The sequence below is a fragment of the Pseudopodoces humilis genome, chromosome 14 (assembly GCF_049639895.1).
Source record: "Pseudopodoces humilis isolate 2021_Gansu_Grassland_sample_001 chromosome 14, ASM4963989v1, whole genome shotgun sequence".
NCBI lineage: Eukaryota > Metazoa > Chordata > Aves > Passeriformes > Paridae > Pseudopodoces > Pseudopodoces humilis.
This window is the reverse complement of record NC_142213.1, coordinates 857,650-877,449: the sequence shown is the minus strand read 5'-3', so window position 1 is coordinate 877,449 and position 19,800 is coordinate 857,650. Positions and strand designations below refer to the sequence as shown.

The following is a 19,800-nucleotide window of genomic DNA, read 5'->3' as shown; positions in this document are numbered from 1 at the left end:
GCTTCGCCATTCAGAGACAGGCATCGAGTGGTGGGTTGTGTGACAGTGTCTGTCAATAGTGAAGACAAATAGTGCCAGAGACACTTAACCCATCCAATCTCACCCAGGGTATAGGTCGGTCTTGTTTTCAGACTTCTTCATAAGTCTCTTTTCTTTCTTTCTTTTTTTAAATTTTTTTTTAAATTTTATTTATTTTTTTTGTTTATTTCTGAATAGTGGATTGATACTGATTTGAAACTAAACTTTTTGGAAAAGTTTTTGACATGACACCAGTAATACAAGAAGAAGAAAAGTAGAACCCCAAGTTTGGCATGTGAGGTGTTGAAAGCAGGTTTGCAGCCACTTTGTAAGTTCTGGGTTTTACCTTGAAAACCTTTGACAACACAGAGGTTGATGGTGAAAATTTTGCACAGTTTCCTTCTGGCTCTGTCCTGAAATTGTTCTTCTGTGTCCAGGGGTTCAAATAAACCAATTAACATAAAAAAAACTTACCAAGGACGTGACATGTTAGATAAATTAACACATTTCATGAAAGCTGTATTTCACATATTAAGCTTGTGCATCACTTAATCCTCACCCTGTGGGTGAGTTTTCATTTTTGACACTTGTTTTCTGCACAGAACATAGAGGATACCATGGGATCCAGAAGAGGTTCTGAGAAAAAAATTAGTCCTTTGATGGCTTTTTGTTTGTCCTGGCTGTCCATGCACAGGTGGCTGGAAAACTTGTGAAATCAAAAATATCTTCAGTGTATTTATTTGTCTTTATAATGTTAAGCTTTCCAGTCTGGGAAATGACTTCTATTGCAATTTAAAAGCAAAGTCATCAGGACACTGTTTCTGTTTGAGGACTTGGTAATCCTTGTTGTATTTGAAAAGAGTGAACAAGGATTTCAGGATTGGCTCCACACAAGTGTTAACTGAAAAGGCTCCCTCAATGCCAAATAGTGATTTTTTTTTTTTTTTTTCTCTCCTGCCTTTCCAAACCTTTTGTTTTTTTAGAGGCTGAATGCCTCGTTTGACTTGACAGGAGAATAGGATATAGAAGATATGTCATTGCCTTGGTTGCTAATGCAGGAGGTAATAAATTTTCTTTTTTTTCTTTTTCTGTTTTTGGTACTGAAAAGAAAAAGCCTGCCCTGGTTTGCTCACAGGGACACTCTTTGCTATGTGCTCCCTTACTTTTAGTCCTTGTGCTGGACTGATTGATACAATTCTGCCTCTTTTAGGGGAGAAAAACTTGTAGCACAGGCAACAAAATCTGAATTAGTTCTTCCAGCTCCCTTTGATGTTACAGTGATGGCAGTGAAGAGATTCAGGAGGTTTAGTTTCAACAGTGATCACAGTTGCTCTAATGTGGAATATTCTTTTCTCTTGTTTTTTATTTAAAAAAGGAGAAAAAAAACCCCACCTTGTGATGCTGATGCACATTTCATTTCTATTCCTGAGGCTGCACACTTGCCATGACAAGCACTTGGCTTCTGTTCAGTGTCATTGCTCTGAAAGCAAGTTTGATTTTGAGACTGTGTTAAATGAAATATATTCAGTCTTCTATTTCAAAATGTACCTACTCACTCAAAAATACATATATGTATTTGTCATTGCACGCACTGTTAAATTGCAAATCATGAGCCACCTGTACCAATTCCCATTAATATGTGTCTAAAGAAAGTAAAATAAAAGGAATGCTCAAAGTTGGGGAAGGTGTGTGTATGCTCTCACCTTATAAAGCAACACAAGTGAAGTTAAAATTATTAAGTTACTTATTTTCCAAAATGCAGCATGTTCATCCAAGGAATCTCTTTTGGGTGTCAGATACAAGTGTCACTGGCTTTGGAATAAAATGATGGGCCCAAATGGGAGCCATGTAAAGCACTGTTTATTCATTGCAGTACCATGGTGAATTCTTATTTGATTGACCCAGTTTATCAGTTCAAAGGAAGATGAGTTGGCTCAAGGCCTGCATACTCTGAGAAAACATAGATTTCACTGTTTCTTAGTATTTTTGTAACTTAAAATGTTACTGAAGCAATTACTAATTTATCTAATTAATGCCCCCAAAAGTTTTTAAATCTGTAAATTTGCCTGTTCCAACACAGCCAGTTTATTCCATTTGCTGTAGTATTTATCATACTTTTTTATTCATGGGCGGTAATGGCATTAATTTATTATATAAGGCTAAAGAGAGGTTTTCTTGCCATTACAATTCAATTTGGGTCTATTTACAAAACCTAATCTTATCATTACATAGGGGCATCTCTGGTAAATGGAGGAGAGTGTAACCAATTTATAATGGACAGTGTTTATTCACTTTTAAAAAGTATAATAGCCCTTGTACACATATTTATACATATAAGTGCTTTTTAACTCCTAGAAAAAGAAAGAAGTTGTTTTTGGAGAGCAATAATGATGATATTGCAATAATGATAATATTTCACAATGCTGCACCCTAAAACAACACTACCATCACCAGCTCTTTTAGCTTTGTGCTGAAAAGCCTTTGGTTCAGTGATATATTTATTTTTTTCCCTAGGAAAGTGAGGGAAAAGTGCAGGTTTTGCATTCCTGGCCAGGAGATGCACTGAAGCACCAGCTGAGCCCAGTGCTTGGTGTACGTGGCCCACGCAGAGCTGAGCCTGGAGTGTCCAAGGTTTTCTTACACTCCCAGGATTGATGTGAAAAGATAAATCTGATATTAATCTGTTGGAGGAGGAGTCCTGCAGTCGAAGCCCTGCTGCCTGTTCCATGTGTGTAATGATTTCATGGTCTGAGTCCCTGTCCCACAGCCCCCGACGTGCCCTCGCTGCCTCGGGCTCTTCCCTCAATTCATTTACTGACCTTTCCTGGGGCAAATCCTGGGATTCAGCCCCCCAGTCCTGCAGCTCGGCCAGCTGCTCCAGGGGCTCCCTGGTCACACTCCTGCTTCTCTTTGGAGCTGTAAGTGATGGATGGAAACCAATCCTCTCTACCAAAACAAACATCCCAAGTAGCAACGGGCTGTCTCAACTCAAAGTGGCTGCAAATCAACTCCTAAATATTGTCACTGAAATGAATATCTAGATTTAATAGTTCTTGCCAATCCTATAAATGTTTTTGAAAGAAGCATTGCATTAATGCATGATATAGAAAGGAGAAATTTGCCTTTAAATTGGAATGCAAAGTGACTGAATTCTCCAGTTTCAGCCACTGTATTTGCCAAAGAAAAAGCTGGAAAATGGAACTGGTATCATTCAGCTGCTCCTGGTTCACTGGGAGGCTGGGGGAAGGCAGAATAATTTATTGATAAACTGTTATGTATTGATAAACTAAATTTGACAGTCTGAAGTGATTTAAGTTTGCTTTTGCATTCATTTAGCAAAGGAAATCTGTAGAAAACAGTAATGGTTTAAAATTTCTTTATTATCAGTCATTGATGCTCCTGGTAATTCCCAGTGCAGTAAAGTTGGCTGAATTTTACTGTTAATTGATTGTATGTATCATGGCTGAACATCCTTTATTCTGTTACTTCTAAATAATTAAAACTGTATAGAATAGACCAACAGTCTCTAAATCTTTTAGACTTGAGAGACTATTATGATATTTTGGATTTAAAAAAAATCCCAAGCAGCAAAACAGAGAACATCACTTTCCTCTTAGTAACAGGGATTACCTGTTTGTCAGCAGTAACTAGCTGAACAAACATACTGTGTTATTAGGTATATATTTAATATACAATTTGTTTCCAAAATTAGGTTATTTCAGTGCTTCTGGTTTATCAGGTGTGCATGGCAATGCAGAAATACAGAAAACAGATTGCCCCCCAGGAATCTAAAATCTGACTATAAAATTCAGTTATTCCTCAGTGAGCTACAGCTGATTGAAATACATACATATGTTTGCATGGCCTGCTTCCCCTGGGTTATTTAACTTACATATTCCATTGATTTGTCCATTAAAATTCTTCAATGGCAACGATTATGGTGTTCTCCAGAAATCTTTAGGGGTTTGGTTTAATAATTTTCATGTTTCTAAACCAAATTGAGCTCTGGGACTTCTGCAGAAGTCACAGTGTTGGAAATCTTCTGTTTAATGTGAATTTTTCAGAGGTCTGTCCCAAGACGTCTCTGTGGAAGGGACCAATAAAGTGTGAGAGAAATTGATCCCAGTGACTGAATAAGTCAAATTACAGAAATTCCCAGGCCTTGGATCAGCACGTCTCCAACACAGATATTTCACCCCTGTTTTGAACCTTCAAAATCAACAGCTCGCTCATAGTGACTGATACCAGTTCCATTTTGCCTACCAACTCAGTTGATTTTATATTTTATTTCTCATTTATGATGGAATAATCAGCAGCTCTTTTTCTCATTTATTTTCTCATATTTTTATTCCAGGATTTGCCTCTGAAGCAGGGAGTGTCTGCATTAAAAATGACCTGTAGTTCTCTGCTTCATAGGTTAGAAACTTATTTTAATATTTTGTGGCTAAGCACAGTCCCATCTTTTTCAAAAGAAGAAAAATTTTAAAAATTTTGAACAATAAATTGTTTAATTGGCATTGAATGTGGATTATAAGCACTTTGCTTTGGGGCTATTTTAGATGAAATGGCTTCTACACCAATAATTAGTCCAGCTGAGGCAATGAAAGCTCTGTTTACTCGCAGCCATTTGTATGAATTAACATTAAGTCGTAAAAAAATTTGATCACAGTGGATCGTGCTAAGACTCGTTTGGACATTTCCAAAGCATTGGCTAGGCTGTGTTGCTTTAAGCACTTCCATTCCAAAACTGAACCAAATTCCAAACATTTCTTGGGGGAAAGCAATCGGTTCCTAAATCACCTTGATCTCACTGGGACTGCTATAGCCAGCGCACGCCCCACCACGGGTCCTGTATTTACTTGTGAATTGTACACCGCAGATGCTTCTTCAGCTCCCTCCTCTTCCTCCATGGGCGGTGCTTGCAGCTCCTTTACCACCTCTTCCAGCCCTACCATTTACTCTACCTCAGTCACCGACAGCAAGGCTATGCAAGTGGAGAGCTGCTCCGCGGCCGTGGGGGTAAGTACCCGAGGGGTAAGTGAGCAGCAGATAACCGGGAACGCAGCCCCGCAGCAGCCGGCCACGCCGAAGCGCCACACAGTCCTGTACATCTCGCCACCACCCGAGGACTTGCTGGACAACAGCCGGATGTCCTGCCAGGATGAGGGCTGTGGATTGGAGTCAGAGCAGAGCTGCAGTATGTGGATGGAGGATTCACCCTCCAACTTCAGTAACATGAGTACCAGTTCCTACAATGATAACACTGAGGTGCCACGTAAATCGCGCAAGCGCAACCCAAAGCAGAGGCCAGGGATCAAACGCCGAGATTGCGAAGAGTCCAACATGGATATCTTTGATGCCGACAGTGCCAAAGCGCCTCACTATGTCCTTTCTCAGCTCAGCACGGACAGCAAAAGCAACTCAAAAGCAGGAAATGGGTTGGTATCTGCTTTTTTTTTTTTTTTTTTTTTTTTTTTTAAAGAAAGAAAAACATTCTATCTCCATATGTAAACCCAAACTAATAAAAAGTATCCCTGTGCCCCGACAAATGATCTGCTTAGGTTCTCACACAAACCCTTCCCTTCTGTGCTGTCCCTGTCAAGTTCTAGCCCAGGATAAGTTCTTCCTGCCCCCAGAAATTGTGGCTACTCCATCCCTGGAAGTGCCCAAGGCCAGGCTGGATGGGAGCTACCTGGGCTAGTGGAAGGTGTCCCTGCCCGTGGCAGGAGGTGGAACTGGATCTCTTGAAGGTCCCTTTCAACACAAACCACTCCATGATTCTAGGATAAGTTCTCATTAGACTTTATTTAGAAGATAAAACTAAACTTTTCTGCAGCAATTAAACGCAGCACTGATGAGCTCGTCTGTTCTTTGAGAATTTCCCTTAAAGGGCCACACAATTCCATTTATAAAATGGCAATGAAAATGTATTTAAAAAGAAAGGCAGAGTGGAGTTGGTGCACCCTGAATGTTTTTTTGCAGGATTTTATGTGAGGATTTCAGTCTGTACACTTCACCTGCTGCTCTATTTGTCAAATGGAGATAGGGATGGGAGTAGAAGCTAACAGTTAATGTCTCATTAAGATTTCTCATCATTTAAATTATCGCTTGCTTTACTTTTTTTATGAAATGTTAAGACAATACAGTGAACCATTTTTTGGTTTTTCCTTGTGAATTCACTTCTGTATTTGATTTTTTCAGAAATAAATCTCTAATGCTGTTTCTCTCTGTGCTTCTGGGTCGCGTGCGTGTGTCTGCGTGGGCACGCCTGGGTGGTGGCCCCTCATCTCCCACTCCACACTGTTCACTAAATGCATTCCAGTAGCTGCTTAAAGAGGACAATTCCATCAGTTTGCAAGAGTGTGTTGATACATTTCTTTTTCTATTTTATTTTTTAACTTGTTGCTTCTTTAGTACTTTTAAAGTGGTCAAATGAATAGATTTGGCTCTTTTATTTTGGGCTTTTTTGGGGGCAGGAGTGCATTTTGGTTTCACTTTTATGTCTGTGCTTGCAGTACGTTCTGACGTTCATCACAGCAACGATGAATATTAAAATTTGACTGATGGCAAAGATGATGAACTTCTCATATCCCAAAGGGAAAGAGCCTGGAGTCTGTATTCCCAGGGTCAGTGCAGTTCCATACTTAAAATTTCACTGTGAAAAGCAGTTCTGAGAACATGTCCTGAGTGTGCTGCTGCTTCCTGGGCATGGTGGCCTCTGGCCTCGGGGTTTTCACCAGCCAAAATCGATGGTAATAAAGTAAAATATTAGTACCTGGTAGACCCTGGGGAGCTTGGCGTGAGGAAAGTGCCTCCCCCAGCTCCAAGGGACCAGGCTCACCCTTACAGAGGGAAAAGCTTTATGGAGAGACAAGAACTGTGCCACTGTTAGTGTGATCTCAGGGAGGTTTTGTAAACTCTGGAGGAATATGTGAGGTCTCATTGTAAAAACAGAACAAGACTTCCCTGAAAACACTGGGCTGACCAGGGAAATCCATGGGTTCTGTGAGTGCAGAGGGGAATAAAGCGGAATATTTTCCTTTATGTGTCGCAGGCCAGACTGAACTGCAGAAAAACTCCCAGGTAACAGAACCGGCCTTGGAAATAAACTGGGATAAGAAGTGGCCAGGATCTTAGGAAACTTAATTTTGCCATTGGAATATGGAGATCTGGCCTTACCAATCTGGGTCACTGTAGGACTGGAGTTTTTTAAAGTTCCCAGCCTGGTGGAGCTCAGCCAAGGGAGTTCATTTACTTTTGGCTTAAAGAAAAGAGCAAGGAAAGCTGCCGTGCTCCGTGGTGAATGGAAATGGCATTTGCCCCTAAAGAGACAGTTATTGTTAAAGGCCAGGAAGAGAAAAAATATATTCCTGTGGAAACTTGGGGTTTGTGAAAGCCCTTTTAGAAGTGGATGAATTGGTGGTGATTCAGGACAGAGACTCGGGTTTCCGTGGTCTCACTTTCGCTTTCGGGTCTGCCCTGCGTTCAGCCCTGATGGCAGAGCAGGACCAGGCCAAGCTACTCAGGAGATCTGTTGGAGTAGATTCATAAGATCTACCATTTTCATTTTATTCCTTTTAAAAGAGGTGCTAGATTATTATTAGGATTATTATTAGGATATTTTGTCTGGTAACAATCAGATTAATAAATGTGTGTGTATGAAATGTACAAGTGTACAATTGCAGCATGAATAAACTGAATTAAAATTAATTCATTAATTGAAAGGATGTATTATGTGATTTCATCCTTGTATTTTGAGGAGAAAGACCACTGAGAGGTTCTGGTGAAGGCTTTAATTTGCCTCCAGGTTCAGCTAATTGATTGAAAATAGTGATTAAGTTTCTAGAGGAAAGACTAAAACAATTGTGGGGAGCATCTCTCTGCATAAATATGATAATGATAAAATATTAATATGCTGACAAAGTAGTTGGGATTTAAGGGTACAGTTCTCCTGGAGAGGTCAGTGTTAATGTCACTGCTGAAATGTGGCACTGAGAGTGGTAAAGGTGAATGTCATTTTGATGGCCAGCTCTCCCAACATTTCCCTTCAAAATTCAACTAGATCCTGGTCTCCCCAGTGGCTGCACTGAGCAGAGTAATCAGGACTGCTTGGCAGGAAGATAGTTTTATTGTAAGATGGTATTATTATTATTTTGCAGGGTTTTGTGCTAGTTTTTATCTAGTTCCTGCCTCTGCTGGATACTGGTTGAGGATGAGTGTGGAAGGCAGCCAAGGCTGTGGCTGTGAAGTGCTTAACTTCATGGACAGAAAATGGGAATGGAAATATCCAAAATACCTATTCTGCCTGTCTTAACCCTTTTTTATGTGTAGTGAAAGGTTTTGGAAGGCTTAATGGAAATAAGAGTGTGTCAAATAGGACCTGTTGAATTAGGCAAAGAGTGACAGTTTTAAACTAAAGGAGGATTGATTTAGTGTAGATTAAAGGAGGATGTTTTTGACAGGGTGGGGAGGCCCCTGGCAGTGTTCAAGGCCAGGTTGGACACTGGGGCTTGGAGCAGCCTGGGACAGTGGAAGGTGTCCCTGCCATGGCAGGGGATGGGACTGGATGATCTCTAAAGGTCTCTCCCAGCCCACACTGTGCTATGATTCCTTGGCTTTCAGGGCTGTGGGATGTGGTGAGCTTGGGGTGCAGAGGGTGACTTTTCCTGGCAGGAAGAGGAGCAGGGCTGGGGCAGGGCTGGAACTGGGCACATGCTGAGTTCCAGGGGCTGCTGTGTGCACTGCTGGAGCTCTAGGAAAGGTGTGCACCGTGTTTGTCATCTGCTAGTTGAGAAGAGCTGGGTCACCCCAGCTCCAGGTCAGTGACAGCCTCACACAGTGGCAAAGCTCCCAGGGAACAATTTGGGAAAAAAAAGCAGTTTTCACCCTTTTTGAGAAAGAAAAAATCCTGGATAAATTACTGCAGTAACTTGCATGTTGAAACGGGATTTGTTTTCAAGTAATCCACACCTGTCATTTAAAACCACTTTCTTCCCAGGCATTAGCTGTTAGAAACCATACTTTGCTAGGAAGAAAGAATATGATATTTGCATGAATCGTGGAGCCCTTTTCCTGCCTGCACCGTGCACTGTGGCACATTCACATTTCCTAGTGGGAAAGGAGTTTCTTGGACTTCAGGTTCATTCCTAAAGCCTAGTCTGAATAGGATCACGGGTTATTTCCCATTGTGCTCTGAAGGGAACACAAAATGGTTTATGTGCTGCTAAGTCTTGGGAGGGCTCCTTCATCCTGGTTTTAATTATGGAACTGAGAACAAGCCACTACGTCTTATGGAATGCACCTGGAAAGAAAGGCCTTGTGCATACACTGATTTAACATTGGTGTAATTATGCCAGAGCTTTTACAATAACTAATTGGGTTTTAGCATAAATTGGTCAATCTGTTCAGACAGAAACAGGAGCTGGAGTTTGCATGGATATACAAGTTGACGTGGAGACAGGCATGAGGCTATTTTCCTGTTGAAAGAAGTGTCATTTAACCTTAAATCCATCCAGTGTGTGTGTACGTGTGTGTTTGTCACAGCAGCAAAACAGCTTGTTCAGGCTGTGTCATAGACTCTGAAAAAGCAGGTTATGAGCCACCTTCTGTTCGTTAACATCGTTTAATGCTAATTGCTTTTCCCTTCCTTTATGTTTGCTCTCTGAAAAGCAGTTCCCATGTGTTCTGGATGGAGGAGGCAGGGAAGCACCATTCCTCTTCATCCTGCAGGTCTCCTCTTGCAGAAGGAGAATTCCAGAGTTCGCTCTGGAACAGCTACAAATCTCCCTCCCATTAATACACGCTCTTTGCCTCTTTAGCTTTTCTGTGATTTGGAGTGGTTTTACTGGGGAGCAGCTTCTAACATCTTCTCGATGGTGTGTTTTGACTTCTCAGAGCATCAGAGAACCAGAAGGGAGCTGGAGGGAAGAAGACCCCAATGTTGTGTGGTCAGTACCCGACTAAGAGCGAGGGGAAGGAGCTGAAGATCATGGTGCAGCCAGAGACCCAGCACAGGGCTCGGTACCTGACCGAGGGCAGCCGGGGCTCCGTCAAGGACCGGACGCAGCAGGGCTTTCCCACTGTCAAGGTAGGCTGGGGACACGGGCTCTGCCTTCCCAGGGCTGCCCCAGGGCCAGGGCAGCTGCAGTTCAACGGGCTCTGCAGTGCTGAGGGAGCAGACTTTGCAGTCCCTGGGCTGGAGGGGCTGGACTGAGTCTCTTCTTGCAGGTCACAAGCCTTACTGGCATCACAGAGTTACAGGAGGAGGGAATCTGCACGTCAAGGCAGGGATAGAAAATCTGGGATGCACCTCCTGTTAGGCTTCAGTTCCGTGGACTGTAAATACAGAGACATTCCATTCCTGCAAAAGTGGGATAGTGAAGTGCTCTAGCTGTTCTGTGGTTGGTGACAGTGGGCCATCATTGTCCAGTGGTAATACAGACATAAAACCAGGTTTCATTTAAAAATAAAATAAATTGGAAGGGGGGGGTGTTTTGGTTTTGTTGGGGTTTTTTGGTTGTTTTTTTCTTCTTTTTTCTTTTTGATTGTTTGGTGGTTTTTGTTCTTGATTTTGATTCAGCAGTATCTGAATTGACATATGCAGTGTCATTCACATGGGTCATGGAGATCTCACTGAGGTGTGTTTTACAGGTGATACTGCTCAGTGTGTTTAGCATGGTACAGGTGGAGGTAGTGGAGGTAGATGTGGATTTGAACTGGAGAATGGGGCAAGGAAAGAGGCAGCATTTATGTGCACACTTGGCAGTTGCAGCCTGTTTCCTCTATGGACTTTGATGCCTTAACATTCAGGTGCTGAAGGCCTCTTGCTCTGAGGAGGAACACAGGAAGGTTACAAGGAGATGTTTGACATTTCTGCTCAGGAAGGAAGACTGAGGCTGTCCTTCAGGGACTGCGCACGAATGCACAGAGTGGGAATTTGCAGGTCTTGTTTCTTCCCTGTGTATCTTGGGGAAAGCAGTTGGAGAACTTGAGGACTTGGAAAGGTTTCCTAATGGAAATGGCAGAGAGGTTTCCCAGGAGCAAGGCTGGGCTTGACTTAGGGTGACAAACAGAAGAACTGATGTCAAATATCCTCCCACAAGTGATTATGAGAGTTAGCAGAGAACTGGGTCCAGGCCAGCACTGCAGTGGGACTATGGCAAATGGCATACTGGGCAGACTGGGAGGAGTGTGGCCAGCAGGCTGAGCAAGTAGACAGCTAGGTTTGCTATCACATAGATAAGGAGGGTGAAAGACATTTAATTTCATATTTTTTCTTAGTTATGTCACTTTGAGAAAGCAGCAAAGCAGTTCTCAACCCAAACTTACTTAGCGAGTCCACAAGGAGATGTTTGTGACACAGCCCTTAACACTTGTGCTGACTGCTGCTGACAGAATACAGAAGTAGGCTTATCTTCAAAGCCCTGTTCAGCAGTGTTAGGAATGCCAGCAGCCCTTCACTCAGTCCTCCTGAGTAATGCAGAACTCCAGTAAAGTTTCATAAGAAAAGAATCCATTCATATCGGCCTGTTGCTATGGGGATTTAGTGCTCATTTATGTGGATTTTCTTAGTGGGCCTTTGTTCATCTGAATTTCCTTTTAACTCCTTTCCCAGTTACCCTTTAGCACCCATCAGTGAAAATTCTCTTTGGAGGAGTCTCATTTTACTGAATTCCTGGAAGTTCCAGTTTGCTTTACCAGTAGGCAGAGGAGTTCATACCCTGCAGATAAAACTCTGCCAGGGCTGGACTGACAAATGAGTCAGTGAATCTTCAGGAAATCTGAGCTAGTGGGAAAAAACCTATTATGGATAAGGTGTTTGTTTTTTGTTTTGTTTTGTTTGTGGGGTTTAAAGGTGGGGAAGAGCAGTGTAAAGATGTTGGTGCTCAGCAGAGATCTGGCACTTGGGAGCGGCTCAGGTGCGTGGCCCTAACACAGGCCGAGGAGGAGAAGCAGGTCCTGTGGCCACTTAAATAAAACTCTGTTCTTGATGACTTAGAACTGGAGTCTACAATCAGTATGCAACGTTAAAATTGTATAACCAAGCCTTGATCAAGGGCCTGGCTGTTGAGCCTTTGTTGTGAGCTGTGCCTGTGGTTCCCATGTGGATGCCTGTGCTGGGCCACCTCCAGACATCCTGGGCCTTTGCTCATCTCTGTCAGTCACATTTGCTATTTGCTCTTCTTGGACATGAGCACACAATGATCTTACCACTATTTGCTGGTTTATTTATTTTTTTCCTTTATTCAAACTTGCTACAAACTTCAGAACTACATTTTTAAAGTGTGTCAGGGAGTCATCCTCCAAGATTCTCCAGAGGATTCTGCTCTCATTTGCATCTCCTCACTGCTAAAACTGGAGCTTCTTTCTGCAGGTGTTGCCTGGGCTTCCAGGCCTGGAACAAAAGACAGCACTGTCACCCAGAAATCCTCGAGCAACAAACGTGTCTCAGTGGAAACACTGAAATACTCATTTTATCTCCTAGAATGTTCTGGCAAGGAATTTCCATCTCTGGCCTGGAAATTTGGCAACAATCTAATGTTTTTTTTTTCACTTGGAGTACTTTTCTTAACTATTTCCTAAAAAGAAGGAGAATTTCCTTTGTAATGCAATGTCCAGCTTTACTTCAGGACTTCTTTTACCTGAGAGTATTTTTAGTTTGTGGCATCAGTGGGATCCCACTAATAAAAAAAGCATGAAGAGGATACAAACCATTTCATGCCAGGGTGTTGATGTTACAAAAATGAATGTATTTTTCACTGACATGTTCTGGGATAGTTATGGCTTGCACATGGGATTGCAGGAGGATGGTAAAATGCCTGATGTGCTCTTATGAAGTGTTTCAGCGAATCCTGACGTTACCTTTTAAGTAGATCTCAAGTTCCCATTTAAATTTTTATTTTGGTGTCTGAAGGAACACTGGGCTTATGCAGTTGGATGGTTGGACCATTCAGTCATTCCATTTCTCCCTCTGCTTCCCTTTCATTCTATTCTGATTTCTTCAGGAGTTTTGGAAGTGTTGCACAATTCTAATCTGGTTTCACGAGGATTTCAAAATGCATCTGGCATGGAGGTGGGGTCCTGGAATGGACCTGTACACATACAGCAAAACCTCTTCAACTCTGGAATCAGCCCCAGGAAATGTTCTTTTCTTGGCTGACTGGTGGATGTAGATCTGGGGGGGAAGGAGAATCCTGGGCAGAGGCAGGGAATAGTCACATTTGGGGTGAGAACAGGAGGTCGTAAGAGACACGAGAGTCGCAGTTGGGATAATTCTGTCTGAAGGTAGACGGGATTCAGGCTGGTTTAGAAACCAGATATTAATAATGACAATTAAAGCAGTCATTCCTGTGTTAATTGCCCACCTGGCATGTTGCAGCTGGAAGGCCACAATGAGCCCGTGGTGCTGCAGGTGTTCGTGGGGAACGACTCGGGGCGAGTGAAGCCCCACGGCTTCTACCAGGCGTGCAGGGTGACGGGCAGGAACACCACGCCCTGCAAGGAGGTGGACATCGAGGGCACCACTGTCATCGAGGTGGGGCTGGACCCGAGCAACAACATGACACTGGCGTGAGTAGCTCTTCTCAGGAATATTTTAGTTTATTAGCTTGGGTTTGGGAACCAATTTCCTTTTCCCGTTGGATGGGTTACAGTTCAAGTTTGAACATCTCGGCGCCCTCCTCGCTCTGCTCCTTGGCTCTTGCTTGCCAGTCAGTGTACTCAGAGGAGATACCAGGTGGTCCCTGTGCTTTTGGGAACCCAAAATCCTGGGTAAATTGCAATATTCTTCTTTTTAACACATCAGGCTGTGTTTGCTTCTACTGTTCTTGTTTTTTTGGCTGTTTTTTGCTTTAAATCATTTTGCATGGAGCCTGTCTGAAAGCCAGCACTGCATCACTCACCTGGCCCTGTACATCTCCCCTAGGACCACACTTATGGGAGGACTTATCTGTCACTTCCAAGTCCCACTGAACATAAATAATATGACTACAGTAAGTTTTCTTCTACTCCTGCTTTCTTTAAGTGAATGCAGAATATTTTGAAGCAATAATCCTGCAAACACAGATCTCGCCCTGGGGATGGAAGAATGAAGAGCTGTGATTCTAAATTGAATGCTTACCAGAATTATATTGCACTTTCTGTTTTATTCATGCTTTCATATGCCTTTCTGCCATGATTCATCATCCAAATTAGGCAGGGTTGAATGAAAACTTGAAAAAGGTCATAGATTTTATGTAAATAAAAAGAAATCTAATAACATTTCAGTAATTACCTCAAGGCTTTTGACTTTGGCTTATGAAGCTACTTGAGAGATTGTTGGAGCTGCTGAACTTACTAAACTATGAAATTCTGCTCTGTTTTGTATTGTTAGGGTTGATTGTGTGGGAATCCTGAAGCTGAGGAATGCTGATGTGGAAGCCAGGATAGGGATTGCTGGCTCCAAGAAGAAAAGCACCCGCGCTCGGCTCGTCTTTCGCGTCAACATCACGCGCAAGGACGGCTCCACCCTGACCCTGCAGACGCCTTCTTCCCCAATTCTGTGCAGTGAGTGTCAAAGCAAAGAGCTGAGTGTAGAGGGATCAGGGTTTTAGTGTGATCTCAGCGTGGAAAGAGTGGTTAAACATTGGCAGGGGCTGCCCAGGGAGGTTTGGAGTCCCCATCCCTGGAGGTGCCCAAGGAAAGCCTCATTGACACTCAGGGATCTGGGCTGGGGACAAGGTGGGCATCGGGCACAGCTGGGACTGGATGGGCTTGAAGGTCTTTTCCAACCTAAATGATGCTGTGATTCTGTGGAAATGCCTTGGGAGGAAAAAAAACACCCTATGTTAATCTGTGATAATTTCAGAATTGCTGTAGCTAAAATCAAGTGATTTTAGGTTTTAGATTTTTATTCGTGGTGGGATATTAGCTAAAATTATTGTCCAGTATTGAAAAATAGTTACACATTTCCTGATCTTCCATTCAGTGAATTTTTGCCTCCTAAAATGTCACCATTTTTGTTGTGATTGCTTTGAAAAATGACTCCGATATGGCTTCCAGTCTCTTCTGTATTGTCACATTCATGCCTCAGCTTTCAGTGCTAGACAGGACTTGCAGAAAGTCAGCAAACCTGGCTCTCTCAAGCTGTGGTCTTTGCATGGGCCAGAGGCTGAATCTGTTCTGGTTCAGTGCAAGAACAAAACTTTTTATAGCTCTTTATTAAACTGCTCTGTTTAGCATGAGCACAGATGGCTGCCTTGGCTGGGGAGGTTCCACTGACCAGCAGGGAAAAGGGCACTGTGGAATCATGGAATGGTTTGGGCAGGAAGGGACCTTAAAGACCATCTTGTTCCACCCCTTATCTCGATGAATGAGATGGAGAGCTTTTTCTCTGTGCATGGGAAGAGCAGAGAAGCTCCTGGATATGCTCTTTTCATGGTATAATAAGGGTTTTTTGGGGTTATTTTTTAGAAATACAGTCATCTTTGCAACTCCATTCCAGTCAGTAGACCATGGTGGTATCTCACAGTAATGGAGTATCTGATACTAATACTCAGATTTAAGATAAAAACATTCGCTATAAAACCTCTCAAAGCTGTTCCTGTATCTCTTTAGTCTGTAACTTTCTGGTTAAAGATAAAATTATTTCACCCTTAGAAGAAAAGGGAGTGGAAGTCACCTGATGTTTTCTTTAACAGTTCAAAACTTGCTATTGTGAGTAGAAGCTGAGAGTCTGAAATGAAAAATTTAGAGACTGATTTTAAAATAGGCTGTTGAGCTATAAAAAGCTGTATTTGATGCAAAGAGTAAATGGGTTTGGTTTTTGGCAGGCAGGGGTTTGGTCATTTGCTAAGAAAATGTTGTCAATTGTGGAAGTTGCTAAGAGATTGCCCAGGAATTCTACAGTGTCTCCTCTGCTGGAAGTCTTAGAACACAGAAACAAAATACTCTGGTCAGACTTGTGTCTTTGGGGAATGTGTGGGTAAAGCTGATCATGGTGTGAAGGTTGAGAGGGGAATTCCTGAGGCTCTTTCCAGGACTGTGCTTCTGTCTTAACTTAGGCCAAAGCTACAGGGACTTGCAGTAGACCTTAGCCAAGCAAATGGTGTTGGCACATGGGTACTGGCTGATCAAAACAGCATGAAATGTGTTGCTTATTGAATATAAATCATCTCCTCAAGCACATTGCACTGGGTTGGTTTGCTACATAAACCTTACTACAGATGTGTAATGTACCTTCACAACGAGGTTTGCATTTGCACTCATCAGAGCCTGTTTACATTGTGTTTTATAGCTAATAATGTTCCTGAAACCATAGAAAAGACATTAAGGAGCTGCAGGCTCTTTATTTAAGGGCTGTGTTTTAAATAGGCTTTGTTAACTTGTTAGCAAACCTAAATCCAGTTACTCTTTTCATGTGCCTTGAGCATATTCAGTCGTTGCGTAACGGTTGCCTGGGAACCCGCAGCCAGAGTTGTAGAAAAATCCTTTCTGAAAGGTCATAAAATAATTTGGAGTGGTACAGGATGTATATTCTGCTGTGTAGTAAGCCCAGAAAATATTGTTATTAAACACTCAAAGTGGGCCAGGCAAGTGGAGAAGCACGAGTCTGGGTGTGTGCCCTGGGGAGCTGTGGTGAGAAAAGGTGATTGAGAAACCTTCATTAGAAACTGGGATTATTTTATATTAGATGTGTCAAAGCACATTATTTTAAAATGTATCTCTGTTTAAATTGTCTGCAGTGCTCATTTGCATTTGGCACACGTGGTCCTATTTGGTTTAAGTAGAATAGGAGTGGTTTGCATCAATGACAGTTTATGATAAGAATGATTTAAATCATCATCTGGACCTCTGGCACAGGGGCATCCAGAGATGTGTGTCTGTAAAACCATATCCTCTTGTTTATTTGATTTGATTGCTAAAATTCCCAACTCCAGAGAGGTGAGTCTTGCAAGGATTTGGAAGGGACCTTGAAGCTCATCCCATTCCACCCCCTGCCAGGGACCAGGGGACCCCAGGTTGCACCAAGCCCTGGGTTAGTTCTTGCACCAGACAGACACCTGTGTCGTGTAAAAAAACTGTTCAAAGCCCCCCAGGTAATAAGGCAGTTACTCCTTCTGCTCTTTTACACAGCAGAACAAAATAAGCTTCACAAAAAAATAAAGTTTTATGACCCAGAGGCTGAATTTGCAGGTAGGCTTCAGGTGTGTCCAAGGCCTGATGCCTCTGGAAATCACTCTACACCAGGGAATTACAGAACCACATTTCCTTCTCTTCTGAGCACTTGTTAAGCTTTGGCAACACTGGGAGTTTTCTCTTGAAGATTTAATAAGGGCAGGAGAAAAGGAAAAAGATTATCAGTGGCTCATTGAGCTAAGTGTGATTTCTGTGAGCTCATTACGTTTAGTGAGGAAATAATAGAAATGGTTATATTCTGAAGAGTTTGTCATGAAATACATGATAAAGATAGCAGCTCAGGGGCTTTAGTTTTTCCTTCATAACCCTGTAAGTAAAAGTGGTTTGGTTTGGATGTTGAGATTTTCTTGATTCCAGACTCTGTTTTTTTCCCTTGCAGCTCAGCCAGCGGGAGTCCCAGAGATCCTAAAGAAAAGTCTCCACAGCTGTTCAGTGAAGGGTGAAGAGGAAGTTTTTCTGATTGGCAAGAACTTCCTAAAGGGAACAAAAGTGATTTTCCAAGAGAATGTTTCGGGTTAGTGTGAAAGCAGTGCTGGCTTGGGGTGCTGAGCAGAGCCTGGGGTCGGGGTTTCCCTGTGAGGTAAAGCTCAGTCGTGGAGAGCAAACTGAGGAGCAGAGTCAAAGGCACTAAAATAAGTTGCTCTGCAGGATGTGCAATAAGTTGGACTTTTTAATTTTCCTTTAGATGAGAATTCTTGGAAAGCAGAAGCTGAAATTGACATGGAATTATTTCATCAGGTACTTCTGTATTACTGTTCTTATTACTACTATTATCCCTACTACTACTATCCCTACTGCTAGTATTATTATTATTATTGTTATTACTATCATTATAGTTATATTTTTAATTAATACAGTGTGTCCAAAGAAAAATTAATCAAGCCTTTCCCTCTTTCTGTGCATTTCTTGAAATAATACTGATTTTCTTCACATAAGGTCTGTTGTGAGTCTGGTATATAATATAATTTTGGGTTTACACCAGTGTTACTGTTCAGTTTCTAACTGAGACCTTGGATCCCACAGTGGATTTGGTGAGCAGGTCTTTGCCCTTACATACAATGGAATTAAAAGGCCTAATTCAGATTTCCCAGCAGTTCTCCATGGAAAGAGATTGTTTGTACACCACAGTGTTTATAACTGGCTGGATTTTTGTTCCACTGTGAAATGTTTTACAGAATATTTATTCTTTTTGACACAAATAAGTGTCTTTATGGGCTCTTTGGCTGCAAATGATGTCAGGAAAGTGCCATCCTGGTCCCCCCTCTGAGGGGAGGATCCCACATGTGCATTGCCCCCAGTGCCCTGGGGTTTTATGGTGGTTCAGCAGCCTATTTCTCTACCTTGATGTAAGTAAGTACAGTTAAGATCAGTAGTAATAAAACGTGATCTTTTTGCCTGGCAGAATCACCTTATTGTGAAGGTGCCACCATATCACGACCAGCAAATCACCTCAGCAGTGTCTGTGGGAATATACGTGGTGACCAACGCTGGGAGATCGCACGACGTGCAGCCCTTCACCTACACTCCAGAGCCAGGTGTGTGTGAGTGCCTGTTCCACCTGCTCTGACTCCACAGCCCTTAGTCCGTGCAACAGGAGCGTTGAGTAACGGGGATCTCTCCAAACCCCTCTTGCTGGCGGCTGCTGCTCTGTTAATAATAAAATCTAAAGGCTTTGCTTTTCTCATTTATGTGCCAAATACCTCAAATTCCAGCTGTCTTGTGACAGCTCTTCTTATATAGCAGCATCCGTTTCTAGTTTAAGGGTCTAAATGAAGCTGAGCAGGATAAAAAAAACCAATGTATCCCATACAATGCACCAAATAAACCAAGAAATCCCACCAGGCTTTATCCTGAGGAAAGCTGCAATTTGCCCATTTCATGTATTTTAGTTTATTTATTTATCTGTATCACAATAGACAGTGTGAAGGTTTGTGTGGGTTTCAAAGAACCTGAATTTCTTTAAGCTATAAGGAATTGTTTTGGTTTGCTTTGTGTTTTTTTGGCTTGTTTGCTGATTTAACGTAAGGAAGTTCTCAATGTGTTTTGTCTCGGCAGCTGGGACTCTGAATGTTAATGTGAAGAAGGAAATCTCCAGCCCAGCCCAACATTGTTCTTTTGAAGAGGCTATAAAAGGTACTAAATTGATTCTTATCAGTGTTCTTAATAATTTAACTATGAATTCCTATCCAGATTTGGTGAAATGAATCAGACATCCTGTGATAAGTGTGTGCTTATAAAATCTGGCTCTGTTCTTACAGGGAGGTTTGTTTTCTGACTCTGAAACTTTTACTTTATAGCAGTATTCCTGTCAGTATATTTTAGTACAAGCTAATGCAGAACAAAAGAATAGCAAAAAATAATACTAATTTCTTTTTCATTTTTCCTGCATTAGGCTCTGCAGTCTAATCTTTATTTAGTATGTTTGCAAGTGAAGAATAAAAAAGAAGCCTAAGGTTGCAGCTAATACAAAGAATTAGGAACAGTGTAGTGTTAATTTAAGCAAATCTATAAGCTATACAAAATGTGTATAAATATAAATGTATATAAAATATACAGGGTAAGCCTGACATCCAGTTAATTTAGTGTGGAGCTTAACTGAGGGAAAAT

At 42.1% G+C, this 19,800-nt stretch overlaps 1 protein-coding gene across 5 annotated transcripts in view; it reads left to right on the top strand.

The window, feature by feature from the left end:
• Positions 1–19,800, top strand: part of NFAT5 (nuclear factor of activated T cells 5) — a 53,520-nt gene that overhangs the window by 24,080 nt on the left and 9,640 nt on the right. For 3 of the 5 annotated variants that reach the window (XM_088062098.1, XM_014260533.2, XM_014260532.2), the window contains exons 3-10: positions 4,898–5,456; positions 9,913–10,105; positions 13,397–13,587; positions 14,390–14,562; positions 17,573–17,707; positions 17,879–17,931; positions 18,596–18,728; positions 19,249–19,326. In XM_088062098.1, coding sequence (XP_087918224.1) covers positions 4,898–5,456; positions 9,913–10,105; positions 13,397–13,587; positions 14,390–14,562; positions 17,573–17,707; positions 17,879–17,931; positions 18,596–18,728; positions 19,249–19,326 — 1,515 coding nt within the window. Of the gene's footprint in view, positions 1–2,549; positions 2,747–4,372; positions 4,435–4,897; positions 5,457–9,912; positions 10,106–13,396; positions 13,588–14,389; positions 14,563–17,572; positions 17,708–17,878; positions 17,932–18,595; positions 18,729–19,248; positions 19,327–19,800 lie in introns of those variants that run through there. The other 2 variants (XM_014260534.2, XM_014260535.2) reach the window with 2 other exon arrangements.